The sequence below is a fragment of the Melitaea cinxia genome, chromosome 17 (genome assembly GCF_905220565.1).
Source record: "Melitaea cinxia chromosome 17, ilMelCinx1.1, whole genome shotgun sequence".
NCBI lineage: Eukaryota > Metazoa > Arthropoda > Insecta > Lepidoptera > Nymphalidae > Melitaea > Melitaea cinxia.
This window is the reverse complement of record NC_059410.1, coordinates 9,570,582-9,585,669: the sequence shown is the minus strand read 5'-3', so window position 1 is coordinate 9,585,669 and position 15,088 is coordinate 9,570,582. Positions and strand designations below refer to the sequence as shown.

Sequence of the window (15,088 nt, the reverse complement as noted above, 5' to 3'; positions counted from 1 at the left end):
AGTAAAAGAAGAAGAAGTAGTAAATAGTGTATTTTGAGTGTACTCTAGTAAAAACCTAAATATGTTTTTAAGCGTGAATACAACCAATTGAACATATTATGCTTTAGAAATAAAAACTCACATACCTATTTATCTTTTCTAAGCAATAGCACTACAGTTAGATTGGTACATAAAGGAACAATAAACTAAACTAATTTTCACCCAAAATGTCAGATAAACAGAAAACGTATGTTTCATTTCTTATGTTTTTTCAACAAATATAATAAAATCAAGTTACTTATAAATTAAATGTTAATTTTACAGGCTTATATGTGGTGATGTAAATGGAAGCTTTAATACATTATTTTCGCGCGTTGAATCAATAGTGAAAAAATCAGGATCTTTTGAATTGTTGCTGTGTGTAGGAAACTTCTTTGGTCCAGATAACTCTCAATTAGATGCTTATCGTATGGGAACAAGGAAAGGTAAGAAGGCTCGTATAATAACTAAAATAGATGTACATACCTATAGGTTAATAAATTATCAGAAGTATGAAAGTATGTGTGCAAGTATATCAAACTTGTAACTTATATTATAAAGTTAAATTAAATGTTACTTAAACTGGCAAGGCTCTTTTAAATAAAAAACTATAAAATAACCAGTAAGTTATACTTATTCTACATATACTTATGCTATTATGCCATTTGTCTGAAAAGTATTCAATTTTAAAGTTTTTTTATTATTGTATAGGTTAATATACACTATAAATTTGTTACAGTAATTCTTATTTACTGTAGTAATACGTCTGTATAATTTTTTTTAATAGCTATACATATAATGAGATTATTTGTTAAATTTATTCTTTGCAGTTCCAGTAACAACTTATGTATTCGGTCCTTCAAATATAGAAGATGTGCCACACTATTGTGAGGAGGGTTCTGAGATAGTTCCCAATGTTATTTATATGGGTATGTAAATTTCTTGAAACATATACATTTTAAATACTGTTGTGTTTCTCTTCAATCCTTGTAGTTTTTCTTTTAAAATATTTATTATATATTAATCAAATTTATATTTGTCACTTAAAGCTTGTTTTTTAGTATGTTATGTGTTAAAAATATTAGTTAGTATATTAGTAGTCATCTTTATCATTTACTAAAACTTCTTTCTATCCTCAGATATTCTGTATACATTGTGTATTGATAATGTATATGTATATGTGTATTGATTAATAACTCTACTTTTTAAATTTCATTAATAAATAAGTATGATTGGTGTGTATTGACAGAGATAAATTGAATTAATTTATTAAAACATTAAATTATTTGACAAAATAAAGTAATATAGTCATATTTTACTGATTATTACTACAGGCCGAAGAGGTATTTTTACAACGAGTTCAGATGTCAAAATAGCCTACCTAACTGGCTTATCTAGACGTGAGCTTGGCAAAGATATACAAAACTGTACATTTGAACCAAGTGATTGTAGTGCAGTAAGAGATGCTTGTTTACGGGGACAGAGTGAGTACCGTGGTATTGATATGTTGATTACCACTCTTTGGCCAGCTGGGGTACAGCAAGACGACTTACAGAAGGTTGGTGTATTATATAAACTGGTTACTTGTTTTAACTTGGTCTGGGTCTAGTCTGGTCTTGGGAATTTCACCATATTGTGCTACTTTTTATGATTGCTCTCCAGAGCTATAATCATATAGAATTTCTGGATAATGCAGTGTTAAAATAAATAAATATTTAAAACTTTTTTCATATTGCAGGCAGAAGTAGAACCAGAAAGATTATCAGATTTAATATCATGGCTTTCTATGCATATAAAGCCTAGGTATCATTTTGCTCCTTCAACGCAGAAATTTTATGAAAGACAACCATACAGGTATGTTGTTGTTTATTTATACCATATTATATCTTAGTGTTTCATTCGATGAAATTTTTATGATACTACAGCTGTGCATCGTGGTTTTTTTCACGTTAATTTGAGCAAACAATGCACTAAAATATTACATAGTCTACAGCCTTCCTTGGTAAATGGACTATCCAACATAAAAATTATTTTTCTATTTTAACCAGTAGTTCCTGAGATTAGTGCGTTCAAATAAACAAACTCTTCACCTTTACTTTTTATAAACCAAGTTGAAAATTGACGATGCGTTGGCGCAACAGTCACAGCACTGGTTTGTGGCTGTTGTGCTGGCAGTTGCGGATTGCGAACCTCGCACCTGACAAACATTTGAATTGGACATGCAGATGTTTGCCGGGGTCTGGATGTTTGTGCAGTCCTTGTGGGTCTCGCTACTGTGCCTCGAAGAGCACATTAAGCCATTGGTCCCGGTTTTTATCATGTTTACCTGATAGCGATTGTTACTCATAATAGGGATTAAGCTCTAATCCTTCTACATAGGGAAAGAAGCCTATGCCCAGCAGTGGGATATTACAGGATGAAGCGAAGTTTAAAATTGAAATTATACACTGCTACAATGTTTGTTGATAGATACTATCAAGTAAAATTTGTGACTGTAGTATGTGCCAGCTTAATATATCACCTGTACTTTCAAATGTCAGATATTAAGAAATATAAAATTATGGACCATTAAAACTTATAAAAAAAGTTTAACTTACAATACTGTTAATTAATTAATTAATTTATTTACTTTATTACATGTAAAATATCTTCAACTATAAGTGGACTTAATACCATACCTATATATTAATCTGTAGTTTATTTTTTTTTAACAGAAATCAAAGCATTCATCAAGATTACAAAGAATGTGCAACAAGGTTTATAGCTTTAGCACCAGTTGGGAACAAATCTAAAGAGAAATGGATATATGCGTGTTCACTACAACCTATAACCAAGATGAGGATGACGGACCTACTTCAAAGTACTACGGATGAGACTCCTTGCCCCTACGATCCTGATCTTTTGCAACAACACCAACCGGGAAAAGTTGTTCGGGTAAGGGTAATTTTAGTTTTAATTTATAGGTATATTAAATGTGGATAGCTATGATATCATCATTTTAAGATATATAATAGTATGCCCAAATAAAATAAGTAGTTGTTGCCCTCGGTTCCTTGAGATCTTGCCATTAAATGAATATGACAATTTTGATAAACCTTAAAAGTTAAATTAAATCAAATAAAATGAAAATTTTCTTTATCCTTCACAATTTCTGTACGATTTTTGTATATTTTGGATTTGTACTGGATTGTACTAAAAAAATTTGTTGACTTTTTATTCTTGAAAACAACTACTAAAATAATGTAAATAAATGTGTATATTTTATTTTCTCTCTTATTCCTTCACTTTGTTTAGATACAAATTTTACTAGTGTTGTTTTTAATAGATACTAAATTTATTAATTTTATTTTAAGGTATCTGGAAACGGTCAGTTCTTTTTCAACATGGATGCAGGAGAAGACGACCATGGAAAGAGAAAAAGAAAAAGTGGAGATAATCCAGAAAGAAAAAGAAAAGAATTTGATCCAGGTTTTAATACTTATTTGAAATCAACTAATGCACCAGTAGAATATTTGTGTCAATATATTTTAAGCTTTGACATGCCAATAGATGAAAAAATAGATCATTAAGTTAATGTAATGTAATGTAAACTCAGACTTCTTAGATCATTTTTATATCGACGACATGTTGATGCAGAAGTCACACCACTGACTGTTGCGCTGGCGGTCGCGAGTTCGATCCCGCTCACGACAGACATTTGCAATGGCCATATAGATGTCTATCGTAGTCTGTACATATGTGCTTGTGAATTGTGTGTGTTTCCGAACCCCCAACTGTGTGTCTGTTTAGTGTGAAGCATTTATTAATTTTTATATTAATATGAGTCTAAATGTCACATTTTGTTTATAAATAAACAGTAATATTGTATGTGAAGTAGTCTGAATGTCAAGACAACTGGCACCTAATAGAAACATTTCTTGCATACTTTTTAACTGAGAAAGGGCACAGCGGGAAATTTCCTGCTCAACATATGGAGCAGCCCGACTGGGGTAGTACAGAAAAATCACATCTAAATGATACTGTTTTCAAGCAGTGTTGTGTCCCTGTTGGTGAGTAGGGTGACCAGAGTTCCTGGGGGAAATTGGAGATAGGGTCGCCAAATCGCTTGCGATGCTTCTGGTGCTGTAGACGTCTATAAGCTACGGTAATCGCTTAACATCAGGTAATATGTAGGTATATCTCGCGTCATGTAAAAAGAACGCTGAAAGAAACTGGGTGTGCTTGCGCATGGGTACACTCGCGCACGAAAGTACTACTGTTTTATTTTTTTAATATGGTATAATGGTTAGTGAAAAATACTAGAAATACCTGTGCGAATAATCCGCTCTACTCTCTCTCTCTTGTCGGTCCCTCATGTCTGAGGATCGTGGTCAGCATCAGGGTTGCATCTGGAGCGGATGATGTGCCTCCACCGGTCTCTGTCCATGGCGTCTCTTACGACCGTGTATAACCTAGTGGCAGATGAGTTCTTGACCTGGTCTACCCATCTCGTTGGTAAACGACCGCGCGATCTTTTGCCGTCCGTGTTCCCAACCACAATCAGTCTCTCCAGATTTTTATCGCCTCTGCGCATCGTGTGGCCGAAGTACGACAAAATACGCCGTCGGCATATGGTGGACAACCTGGTTTTGATATGGAGCTGGGCCAGGATCGACGCATTAGTGCGTTTCGCAGTCCAAGGTATTCTCAGCATTCGCCTCCAGCACCACATTTCGAATGCATCAATCCTTTGCCTTTCTCGGGCCAGGATTGTCCATGTCTCAACTCCATACAGGAAGATAGGGAAAACAAGGGCTCGTACCAGCCTGGTCTTGGTTCTGATACCGATTCCCCTTTTCTTCCAGATGTTGTTCAAACGCGCCATAGCATCCTTTGCCATCCCAATACGCCTTCTTATTTCGGGGACACAACTGCCGTCATTGCAGATTTGGGCACCTAGGTAAATGTAGCGATCGACAGTGTCAATGCCCGGAATGTTGAGAGTATCTTTTGATAGGTTTCCGGCTCGATCCACTATCATAACCTTGGTTTTCGTTCGATTTACTGCAAGCCCCATATTTAGACTTTCCGACTCCAGCCTATGGAACAGCTCTCTCATATCTTCTACGGATGTTGCGAGAAGAATGGTGTCGTCAGCATACCTGAGATTTGATAGTCTTTTTCCACCTATAGGAAAACCTTTCCTCCAATTTTCAATCGTCTTTCTAATAATGTACTCTCCGTATATGTTAAAAAGTGCGGGGGACAGAATACAACCCTGTCTCACACCTTTCTTTGTTTGGAACATACTGGAGCATTCCGTACCAATCCTGACGAAAGAACGGTTCTCAGTGTACAGATTGTGAATAAGCGCAACGAGGTGTTCCGGAGTTCCCATCTCAAGTAGCACACTCCACAGTTTGTCCCATTGGACGCAATCAAAGGCTTTAGTGTAGTCAATGAAGCATAGGACCACGGGGCTATTAAATTCTCTACTCTTCTCAATGATTTGCCGAACGTTGAGTATCTGCTCTCGTGTTCCTCTGCCTCTCACAAATCCTGCCTGTTCTTCGGGCATTTGACGGCTCAAAAAGTAGTTCAGGCGTCGGTTAATCACATGGAGGAGGATCTTGCTCGCATGAGATATTAACGCTATCGTCCTGTAGTTACCACAGTCTTTCGAAGAACCTTTTTTATGTAAGGGTATGAACACCGATTCCGTCCAGTCTTTTGGCCACCTTCCAGTCTTCCAGATGGTGTTACAAATTTCAGTAATCGCGTGCGTGCCTCGCCGACCTAAATTTTGAAGTATTTCGGCTGTTATGGCATCCTTACCCGGTGACTTCTTACACTTAAGAGCTCTGATGGCATGCTCAATTTCAGATGGAAGGATATCTGGTTCTTCTTCCGACCATGAAATATTAGCGTTACTGGACTCTCCCGTGTATAACCCTGCGCAGTAGTTTCTCCAGCGCTCTAACACTTGGTCCATATTAGTAAGTAGACGCCCGTCTTTGTCTTCAATGGCGCAGGCTTTTGGCTTACGAGTTCCAGTTAATTCTTTTATTTTTTGAAAAAGATATCTGGTTTGGTTGGAATCCGCTCTACATAAGTATAATAATTATCACTTTACAAAATTACAATTTGTTTTAAACAAAAGCAATAACAAATGTTTTGGTTATTGAAATGTCATTTTCAAAAATATTAATTATCTGTACTCTCGATATTCGTATTTTAATAGTTTTTATGTGTTTAAAATGATAAATTTGATATTTGTTTTTAGTGAAATAAATAGTAAATGGAGTTTTTGTTATGTGTGTGATAAATGCGGCAAAAACCTGAATTACGATTGACAGGGGTTTGTTTACCAAATAGGACTATTCCAAAAAAATGGACAGCAGGGAAAAGTTTTTCAAGAGTTGGCAACACTGTAAATCGCTTTTGTGCATTTTGACAGCTTGAAGGCCAGCGTTATTTTTACATGACGCGAAATATACAAAATTTGAAGTTTTGTTAAGTTTATGCTATATAATTATTTTTAACTAGCTGATCCTTATTTATCCATTGTCCTGTCGTACGATTCCTAAAATACATGCAGCTTAACGGCCGAACCCAATATTCAATCTAAAGATAGAGATAGGTAGTTATCATCGATTGCTAATAACTAACTATCTATCCTTTGTAGTTGTCCCAATAATTCGCATAGGGGATTACTATCTCCAGTTAGCTGTAGATAGTCCGGCTACCTGAGTTCTCCCTTACATTCCAGTATACGTAGCGTCACAGACGGACTCAGTTATGTTACACAGATGTTTTGTAGTATTTCAATTTGTCATAAAAATTTTATTCATATTAAAGTAATCTTGTTTTATAAAAATATGGACAAATTAATTTTTACACAGACTTTTTAATTTATAATAAATGATATTATTTTTAATATGGACTGCACGGTAAATCTAGTATCGGAACGTTTTAACACGACACGAAAAGACGCTACGAGGCCATTACGCTTTATTGAATCGTCGTTTCGTTTGAATTTGCATAACTTTTTTACAAATCAAAATTCAAATTATACAAATCATTGCAAATTATACAATCATTCACCAAATTGTTTGTTTTATTCACAAGATGAGTAAAGTAAGTATTATTTCACAAGAAACTTATTATTTTTATTCAATTAATTGTTGCAAAAGAGCAATATCACTTGAACTGCTACTTGAACTTGAGTCTGCCATTATTTTTCACTCGAAATTAATTTTATTTTAAACAAAGAAAATACTTTTGCAATTAATAAATCTTAGTTATCCCCCAAAAACTATAGATCGGATAATGTTGTTACTAAAGATAACCAACGTTACTGACAGATAGAACTCTATTATTATTGGGACGCTTACACTGTCATTTTCATACGAACTGTTATCTCTGGTAAGCTATCCTCCCTCTCGTCGATAGATAGCTTTGAAGGATAAGATTGCCTATCGTCGACAAGTTTATTGGGTCAGTAAAATGAATGATAGATAGATATTTCTGTCTCTAGTAGGACATAACCAGAGATAGACTGAATATTGGGTTCGGCCGTAAATGACCATTCTTTTTTCTGATATTTTGCATTTTTTTTGTGCAATCGTCTTAAGATTTTATCCTACAAATTCTCGAGTTATGCGCTTAGCAAAGCTTTTATTTATTTGTTTATTAGTGATGATACACAGCACAGAAAAAGTCATAAAAGAAACAAAATGTGATATAAATATTAAAGCCAAATTAAATATATTTTTTTTACTTACGACTGCTAGCTGTGATCTTCTGTAAAGTTGAGATACTTTCCCAGTCGGGCTGCTCCAGATATTATAGATTAATTTTTATGTATATAGATAATTAATGTAAAAAATTTTACGGATATGTATTGGTTCTGTCTGGCATCATATATAGATAAATAATTCATGTTGACTATTTTGCAGATACTTGTTGGTTCTGCCTGGCGTCCCCTACAGTTGAGAAGCATTTGGTCATCAGTGTGGGAACTCACTGTTACTTGGCACTTCCCAAGGGCCCCCTTACTCCCTTTCACGTGCTTATCTTACCGATCGCTCACCATCAGTCTATTACCAAGGTTTCTATTATAAAGCTTTTTAGCATATATATAAAACTAGGTTATGAAGGCTAGTTTGTAAAGAAATATAATATAGAGTTGAAATAAGGTACATAATTGCTTACTGTCGTAATTTTTCATAGTGTTGCAGGCATCCATATACCATCTGGTGGACCGTATGCTTATTTGCCGCTTAGTATGGATATGTATATTATTTTTCATTTCAGAAAAACGTATAATTAAAAAGTAAATGATTATTTCAGGCACCAGATGAAGTAGTGAATGAAATAGAAAAGTTCAAGGGTGCACTTAAAAGGTTCTACGCGTCGATAGATAAGCTCGTTGTGTTCTTTGAAAGAAACTACCGCACTTCTCATATGCAGATACAGTGCGTGCCGGTACCAAGAGCTTGTGGTGACCAGATACTTGAAGTATTCCAGGTAAATAAACTAATTAATTGACAAGTAGAACATATAAATCAACACTGGATATTTAAGTGGATTTAAATTCGCGCTGGTTAAAAAAATTTGCGTATTCATAATTCTTATGTTTTATAAGCAGAATGTCAAGTTATTAAAATAATAGGGAAAAAATACTGAAAAACAACTATGTATATCACACAAATGTTATGTAATAGACTTGGCTATTTTTGTAATTGATTGTTTCTTTTTTATCAGCAAATATCTAACACTTTTTGTATGTGTACTGCTGACAGTATTTGTCAAAAATGAAACTAACACTAGGTAACAAAATTGTTTTTACTAACCCAGCACATCTTTTTGTTAAAAATATCCGTCATCAAGACCCGCGAACGTGCATGCGTGCATGCATACGTACGTGTCCGTGCAGCGTATGCGTGTGTATAGCATATGTGTACGTATAGCGTGTGAGTACGAGCATGCATTTGTGAGTGGGTTTATGCGCGCAGCGTATGTGTACGTTCATGTGTGCTTGCGTCTACGTACAGCATTTATGTGCGTTTATGTGTGTTACAGCGTATGTGAGCGTATCGCGTATGTGAGCGTATAACGTATGTGAGCGTATAGCGTATGTGACCGTATAACGTATGTGAGCGTATAACGTATGTGAGCGTATAGCGTATGTGACCGTATAACGTATGTGAGCGTATAACGGATGTGAGCGTATAGCGTGTGTGAGCGTATAACGGATGTGAGCGTATAGCGTGTGTGAGCGTATAGCGTGTGTGAGCGTATAGCGTGTGTGAGCGTATAGCGTGTGTGAGCGTATAGCGTGTGTGAGCGTATAGCGTGTGTGCGTATAGCGTATCCTTGCGCTAGTAGGGCGTGCGCGTGTGTGTCCGTACAGCGCGCCTGTCGCAGGACGAGGCGGGCCTGCAGCGGGTGCCGATGGAGGTGCTGCCCCCGTTCGCGCGGCTGGCGCAGGTGACGCTGCCGGGCGCGCCGTACTTCCACGCCGAGCTGCCCTCCGGCGACCAGCTGTACGCGCGCACCAAGCAGCACTTCCCGCTGCAGTTCGGCAGGTGACGTGACCGGCTTTGTAACTAACTTGTGCAAACACGTGATTCTTTACACCACTAGGTCGACAAACAGTCGTACGGCTCATCCCGTGGTAAGCGATTGCCGTAGCTTATAGACGCCTGCTGTGTGGCTACGGAAGTTTAAAATTTAGCCACCTCCTCTCTTCCCATGGGTGTCTTAGAAATAACAAAGTTCCACAATTCCTGCAAGTGTTAGGAATCACTGGGTTATGGGAGGCTGCCGCCCAACACTACACTTTTATTATAAAGCATATCCATTTCCTAACTGAACTCGAAGTAGAACTGAGTCACATTAGGTGGAGCATACTGAGGTTGTCTGAATTCCAAAGAGAGGGGGAGGACACGATGATCCTGGACTCCGGGCACTTGTTTTATTTCCGCCAAGGTGATGGGCTTTCCCAAGGTGGCGTCGATTTTTTGGTCTACAAGATTCACTAGCAACATTGTAGAAGTAGCTAGCGTACCTTGTACCTTAATCTCATTGACAAGCGACTTCTCTGACTCCCTTGAAAGTGATACAGGTTTATGCGTAGACCTCGGTACGCTCTGACGACGAGGTCGAAGCCTTGTACTCCACTATCAATTTACTGTTAAATTGAGCTAATATTTATAGTACTCGATTATACCCCTACTTAAATTGTATTTTGGTTTAACAGCTGTTCGCTTGCCATTTACAAATCAATTATATTTTATTTATTATAATTTATTAATTATTTATTTTTCTTTTAATTATGTAGAAGAATAAAAGTTAAAGTAATACATTTGTGTTATTACAGAGACGTATTATCAAGTCCACCGATATTGAATTGCGAGGACAAAGCTGATTGGAGACAGTGTCTACTCAGTCGTGAAGAAGAAGACTCTTTAGTTTCTGTCTTCAGACAAAAGTTTAAACCTTTTGACTTTTCTGCGGACACAAGTGACAGTGATAGTGACAGTGATTGAGCAATCCATACTCAAATAAAATTTGTGTCATTTACATTTTACTTATCATTGGCTCCACCTGTGCTATTTTATAATGGAAGCCATTAATTTAATTAAATGAACAATTTCAGCAAAGTATTCGATATTATAAGTATAATGACGTGAAATAAAACAAAATATTTCAAATAAATGAATTTTTATTTTCGTTCACATCGTACTTGTACCTAATAACTCATTTGTTTTATAAAAACATATCTGTAACAACATGATTAACTAACTTACAATATTTATGTCCTCATGTATATTTAACAAAACATTAAAAATGATATGGTACATTGACTAGATCGAAATGATGAAGTGATAACCGTCGTGATGTATAATATGGTGACTTGTTTGCGCGTGCGTTTTCGTTGTAGAATATAATAAGACCAATTTCAGTATAAAATATATTAAAGTTTCAATTTCACACTTACGTATTTAGAAAGATAACTGAGGATATAAGGTGAATATTTTGACAGTTTATTCAATAATACACATACATGAAATACGTAAATGTGAATTTTAAAATCTGGCAATATTGTAACTAAACCTAGTATTTGCTATTTAAATAAATGCATAAAACATTTCCGTAGACATCTAAACATGTTACGAAGTTGTCATTGCGATAAAATTAAGCTAATTACATAATTCACTAAAATTAGTAAATGGTTAATCGTTTAACTAGCATTAGGTATTTGTGACTAGATTATATAAAATAGATCTCAATTAAATATAGGGCAGTCTTCGTTGGAATTACGAAAGAGAGTCAACGTAAACGTTTGTAAATTATATAAAAAACACACAATTCAAAGTATGACGTACAAAACTTGCATCCAACACCCAACCTAGAACTACTCGATACAGTTAGTCCTACCGCACATTTCAGGTTTTCTATCAGCCGATTTTAATTGTCTATGGGGATTCAATTAGAATGACCGCGTGTAATAGTGACTTATTAATTGAAGATATTATAAAAATTAAATGTTATTAGATAAGGTTATATTATCGGCCGTTAAAAATTCTACAATGTGCGCTAACTGTTAATATACATATAAAGTTAACTTTCTGCCGTATTCACCAAACTATAGGTAAGTGTATTGTCTTGTGTTACTGTTTACTGAGGATATACTAACACCGTTATTTAACATTCATTACTTAATTTAATATACAATACATAATGTATCTTGTTGCTTAGTGATTAAAGTTCAATTTTTGTTGCAGATTTTTTTTGACAACTATATGTTGTAAATTGAACTTTAATCGCCGTGAGAGGAGCGTGTCGAGATTTATGGAATATTAACAGCAGTTACACTATTGAAATTATATAAAAGTAGTTTAGACCACTGTATCTCTTAACCCGTAATGTGAGTTTTGTCCAAAATGTGAATCGAATGCCTTCAAAAAATTTTATACCGATAGATGGTGACAGTAAGACAAAAATTTGTTTTATGTACGTTTAGTTTAAAACATTTTAATTTTTCCATGTATAATAGGTAGATTCGTTTTCGGCATAGCAAAAATTCATGTTAAATATATCAGATCTCTTTTTCGAATATAGTTTTATATGACGTTTGATAGCTTTCTTTTATTTGTACAGAGGCGCGACCGAAATATCAGATTGTTAGAAAACGTGAATTTAAATCAGCAAAGAGCTGCAATTTGAAATGCATAATTCAGTACTTTAGATATGACTATACAGCTACTTTTAAATATGTAGATTAATTTACAATGAACATGCGTCTTAAGGTAATTATTTATAGACAGCGATAAGATTTTCACGATGAAAACGAGATGTTTTCTTAAACTTTATAACAATCAAACAATTCATAGTTAAATATTAAGATACCATTCTTAAATCGTATCCGTAACTAGTTTTAAGACTTTGGTCAATAAGGCATTAAGTTTAAAATATATATTTATTTTAATTATTGTTCTTCTTAATTTTACATTTGATATTCAGTACACATTAATTACAACAATATTTACAAAGACGTCTCTCCAGGTGCTATATACCCCCTCGTCGACACTCCTCTTCTATACGATAGTTATGAATAAATTATTGTTGTTACAATGCAATAACGTATCCATAAAGATTTTTAAATAACTCGGTTTTTGAGTACAGAGTACAAAAACAATTATCATTGTATGTGGCACTAAGAGTAATTGTATTACTATAGCTATCTATCTACAATTTATTTATGGCCAGTTTCAATACTCTATCTATCTCTAAATTTGCTTACTAGCGATAGATTTTTGACACAATTTATATGGAGTTAACGTCAAAATTCTATCTCTAGTAAGCAAATTTAGAGATAGATAGAGTATTGAAACTGGCCATTACAGGAGTTGAAACGTCGTTTTTTGGCAACAATCGAAACTTCAGTGGGATCTCACCTTAATATTCGTAGCTACCTTAGCTCCTTAGCAGTCGCGGAAACGTAAACCTATTTTTATGTTATAGTAAAAATGATCATATATTTCTGGTAAATAGGAACAATATCAAGACATCGACAGTGTTATTCGATCCCACCGTAAGCTTACATCGACGAATTGAATCGATTAGGTTCCATCGTCATATAAGACTAAAGATATCGTCGACGACGAAGTATTAAATCGCCATCAGATAGTCGATAGCAAGGTTGGTCAAGGAGGTAGTGGTCCGCGGGTGTAGGTAGTGGTGGCGGCGCTCACACGTTAATCTGGAAGGCTTCGCGCGTCCTGTGGTCGGCGAGCGGAGCGCGCTTGCGGCGGGGGAGCTCGCACTCGGTGTCGTCTGAAAACCGCGACGGAGGGTGGATGTGCTCGTTGAACGACGGGTAGTTCGATATACTGGATCGAAAAATATTTGTCTACTGTGTAATACCAGCTGCGTGATCGCTACGTCTATGCCAATCGTGTGGGAGTCTGTTCCGTATATCGGATGGTATGTTTTGGAAGGTGATGATTCGGTGTCTACGTAGGGTGCTGCTTTTTCGACCAAATATTTCGACTCGCTTCGTCATTTTCGACGAATTTTTGTCGTTTTATTTTTGAAATAAACCTATTTTTATATTACAGTAAAAAAAAATGTGAATTTCTACTAACGCTTGTTATGTAACAATAAACCTGAGCGTTTCAATAAAATAGGTTTACTTCTTAAGAGCCATTTCACAAAAATCGGTAACAATCCGCGAAATTGTAATATTTTGACGTCGTTAATCTCAGTGTTGGATGCAATAATGTAATTTATATTCTTGAAATATAATAGAGCAACCTTTGTTGTAGTCCATAGTCAGGTCAGAATTTTGATTTATATTATGTGTATAAAATTATTAACCTTTTCATCAGCCTCCTCCCTGGGTAAACGGTCGCAATGTATACTTTGAAGTCCTACTTTTCAATAACCTCTACGTTGAAACCATTTTAAAAAAATATCATAATATGTGGAATATAATTTTGTTGTCCACTATCATAGATTTTTATTCCATTTGTATCTCTATTAAACGATAAAAAAAATTTAAAGTTACGAATATTTTCCAAATAAGTACAATTTTAAAAGCGATATTTCTCTTAGAAAACTAAGAAATTTTAACGAACTATCTTCATCAAAGTAAACTTACATCATTAAGGAATACAAAAAAAAAAAAAAAAATTAAAAGATGTAATTATTTTTAATACATTTTATATTAAATAATTCTTTTTTCAATTTACAATTCTTTTGGTTGTCACACTATATTTACTAGCACAAAGATCGCGCGGCTCGTACGACTCGCGCGATGCGACCAAAACCTAAACTTGCAGAGCGTAAAATTGTGAAATGGCTCTTAACAGTCATACGGTGTATGAACATCTCTTACAAAGTGTTAATTAAAACCTGAATATACAGTTTCAGGCTTATAAACTATTAAGAAAAAAAAAAATTACAAAATTGGGACATGTAACTTTTACAATAATTGTCAGTAAAAGTGTCCGTTATTAAAAATGATTTAGGTTATGTGGTTCTTGAATGATTTGGAATTTGAATGGATGATTTGCGTTTTCTGAAGATAAAAGTACATGACTTATAATTAGTTAACATGAAAATACAATATAAAATGAAAAACAAGTGTGCATTAGACCACATGAGTGAAGTAAAGCTTCTTTAGCAATAGGCCTGCACAATAGGCCTATGAGAGAAAGAGCGTCTCTCTTGCTCCGTTCGCCTCGCCCGATCACACTTTTCGTAACGTTCTCATCACGAATTCGCCAACTTCCTCCTCAAGTCAAGCGTACATAAAGAAGTTTTACTTCAAAAAGTATTAAGATATTATAATTCATAATACAACTTCTTAGTTAATACTTCTCACAGCAACAGTCTTGTAATTTTCGAACGTGACTTACAGCCGTGACTTTGAATACGACTTATAGCGAAATTGTATTATGAGTTGTGTTTTATAGAATTTGAAAATTTATTCGTTATACAACAACTATGCTTATAACTTTGACTAATACAGAATATAAATGAATCATGAAATAGTATGCTACTAGCCAAATTTAAAACT

General features: G+C 35.0%; 2 protein-coding genes across 2 annotated transcripts in view; one reads left to right on the top strand and one right to left on the bottom strand.

Annotated features, from left to right (window-relative positions):
- Window positions 1–310: 310 nt before the first annotated feature.
- On the top strand, window positions 311–10,714 carry LOC123661477 (CWF19-like protein 1; the record flags this gene model as incomplete). Its single annotated transcript, XM_045596431.1, has 10 exons — window positions 311–464; window positions 849–947; window positions 1,353–1,576; window positions 1,757–1,872; window positions 2,733–2,952; window positions 3,372–3,486; window positions 7,956–8,107; window positions 8,350–8,526; window positions 9,427–9,587; window positions 10,382–10,714. Coding segments are annotated over 10 exons (1,587 nt in total), but the record flags the coding sequence as incomplete, so codon positions are not given.
- A 2,541-nt stretch (window positions 10,715–13,255) lies between these two features.
- The window catches only part of LOC123661867 (Down syndrome cell adhesion molecule-like protein Dscam2), a 75,240-nt gene continuing 73,407 nt past the window's right edge, over window positions 13,256–15,088 (bottom strand). Inside the window, exon 39 of the mRNA XM_045596806.1 lies at window positions 13,256–13,397. Within this exon, the coding sequence (XP_045452762.1) occupies window positions 13,256–13,397 (142 nt within the window). The remainder of the gene's footprint in view (window positions 13,398–15,088) is intronic.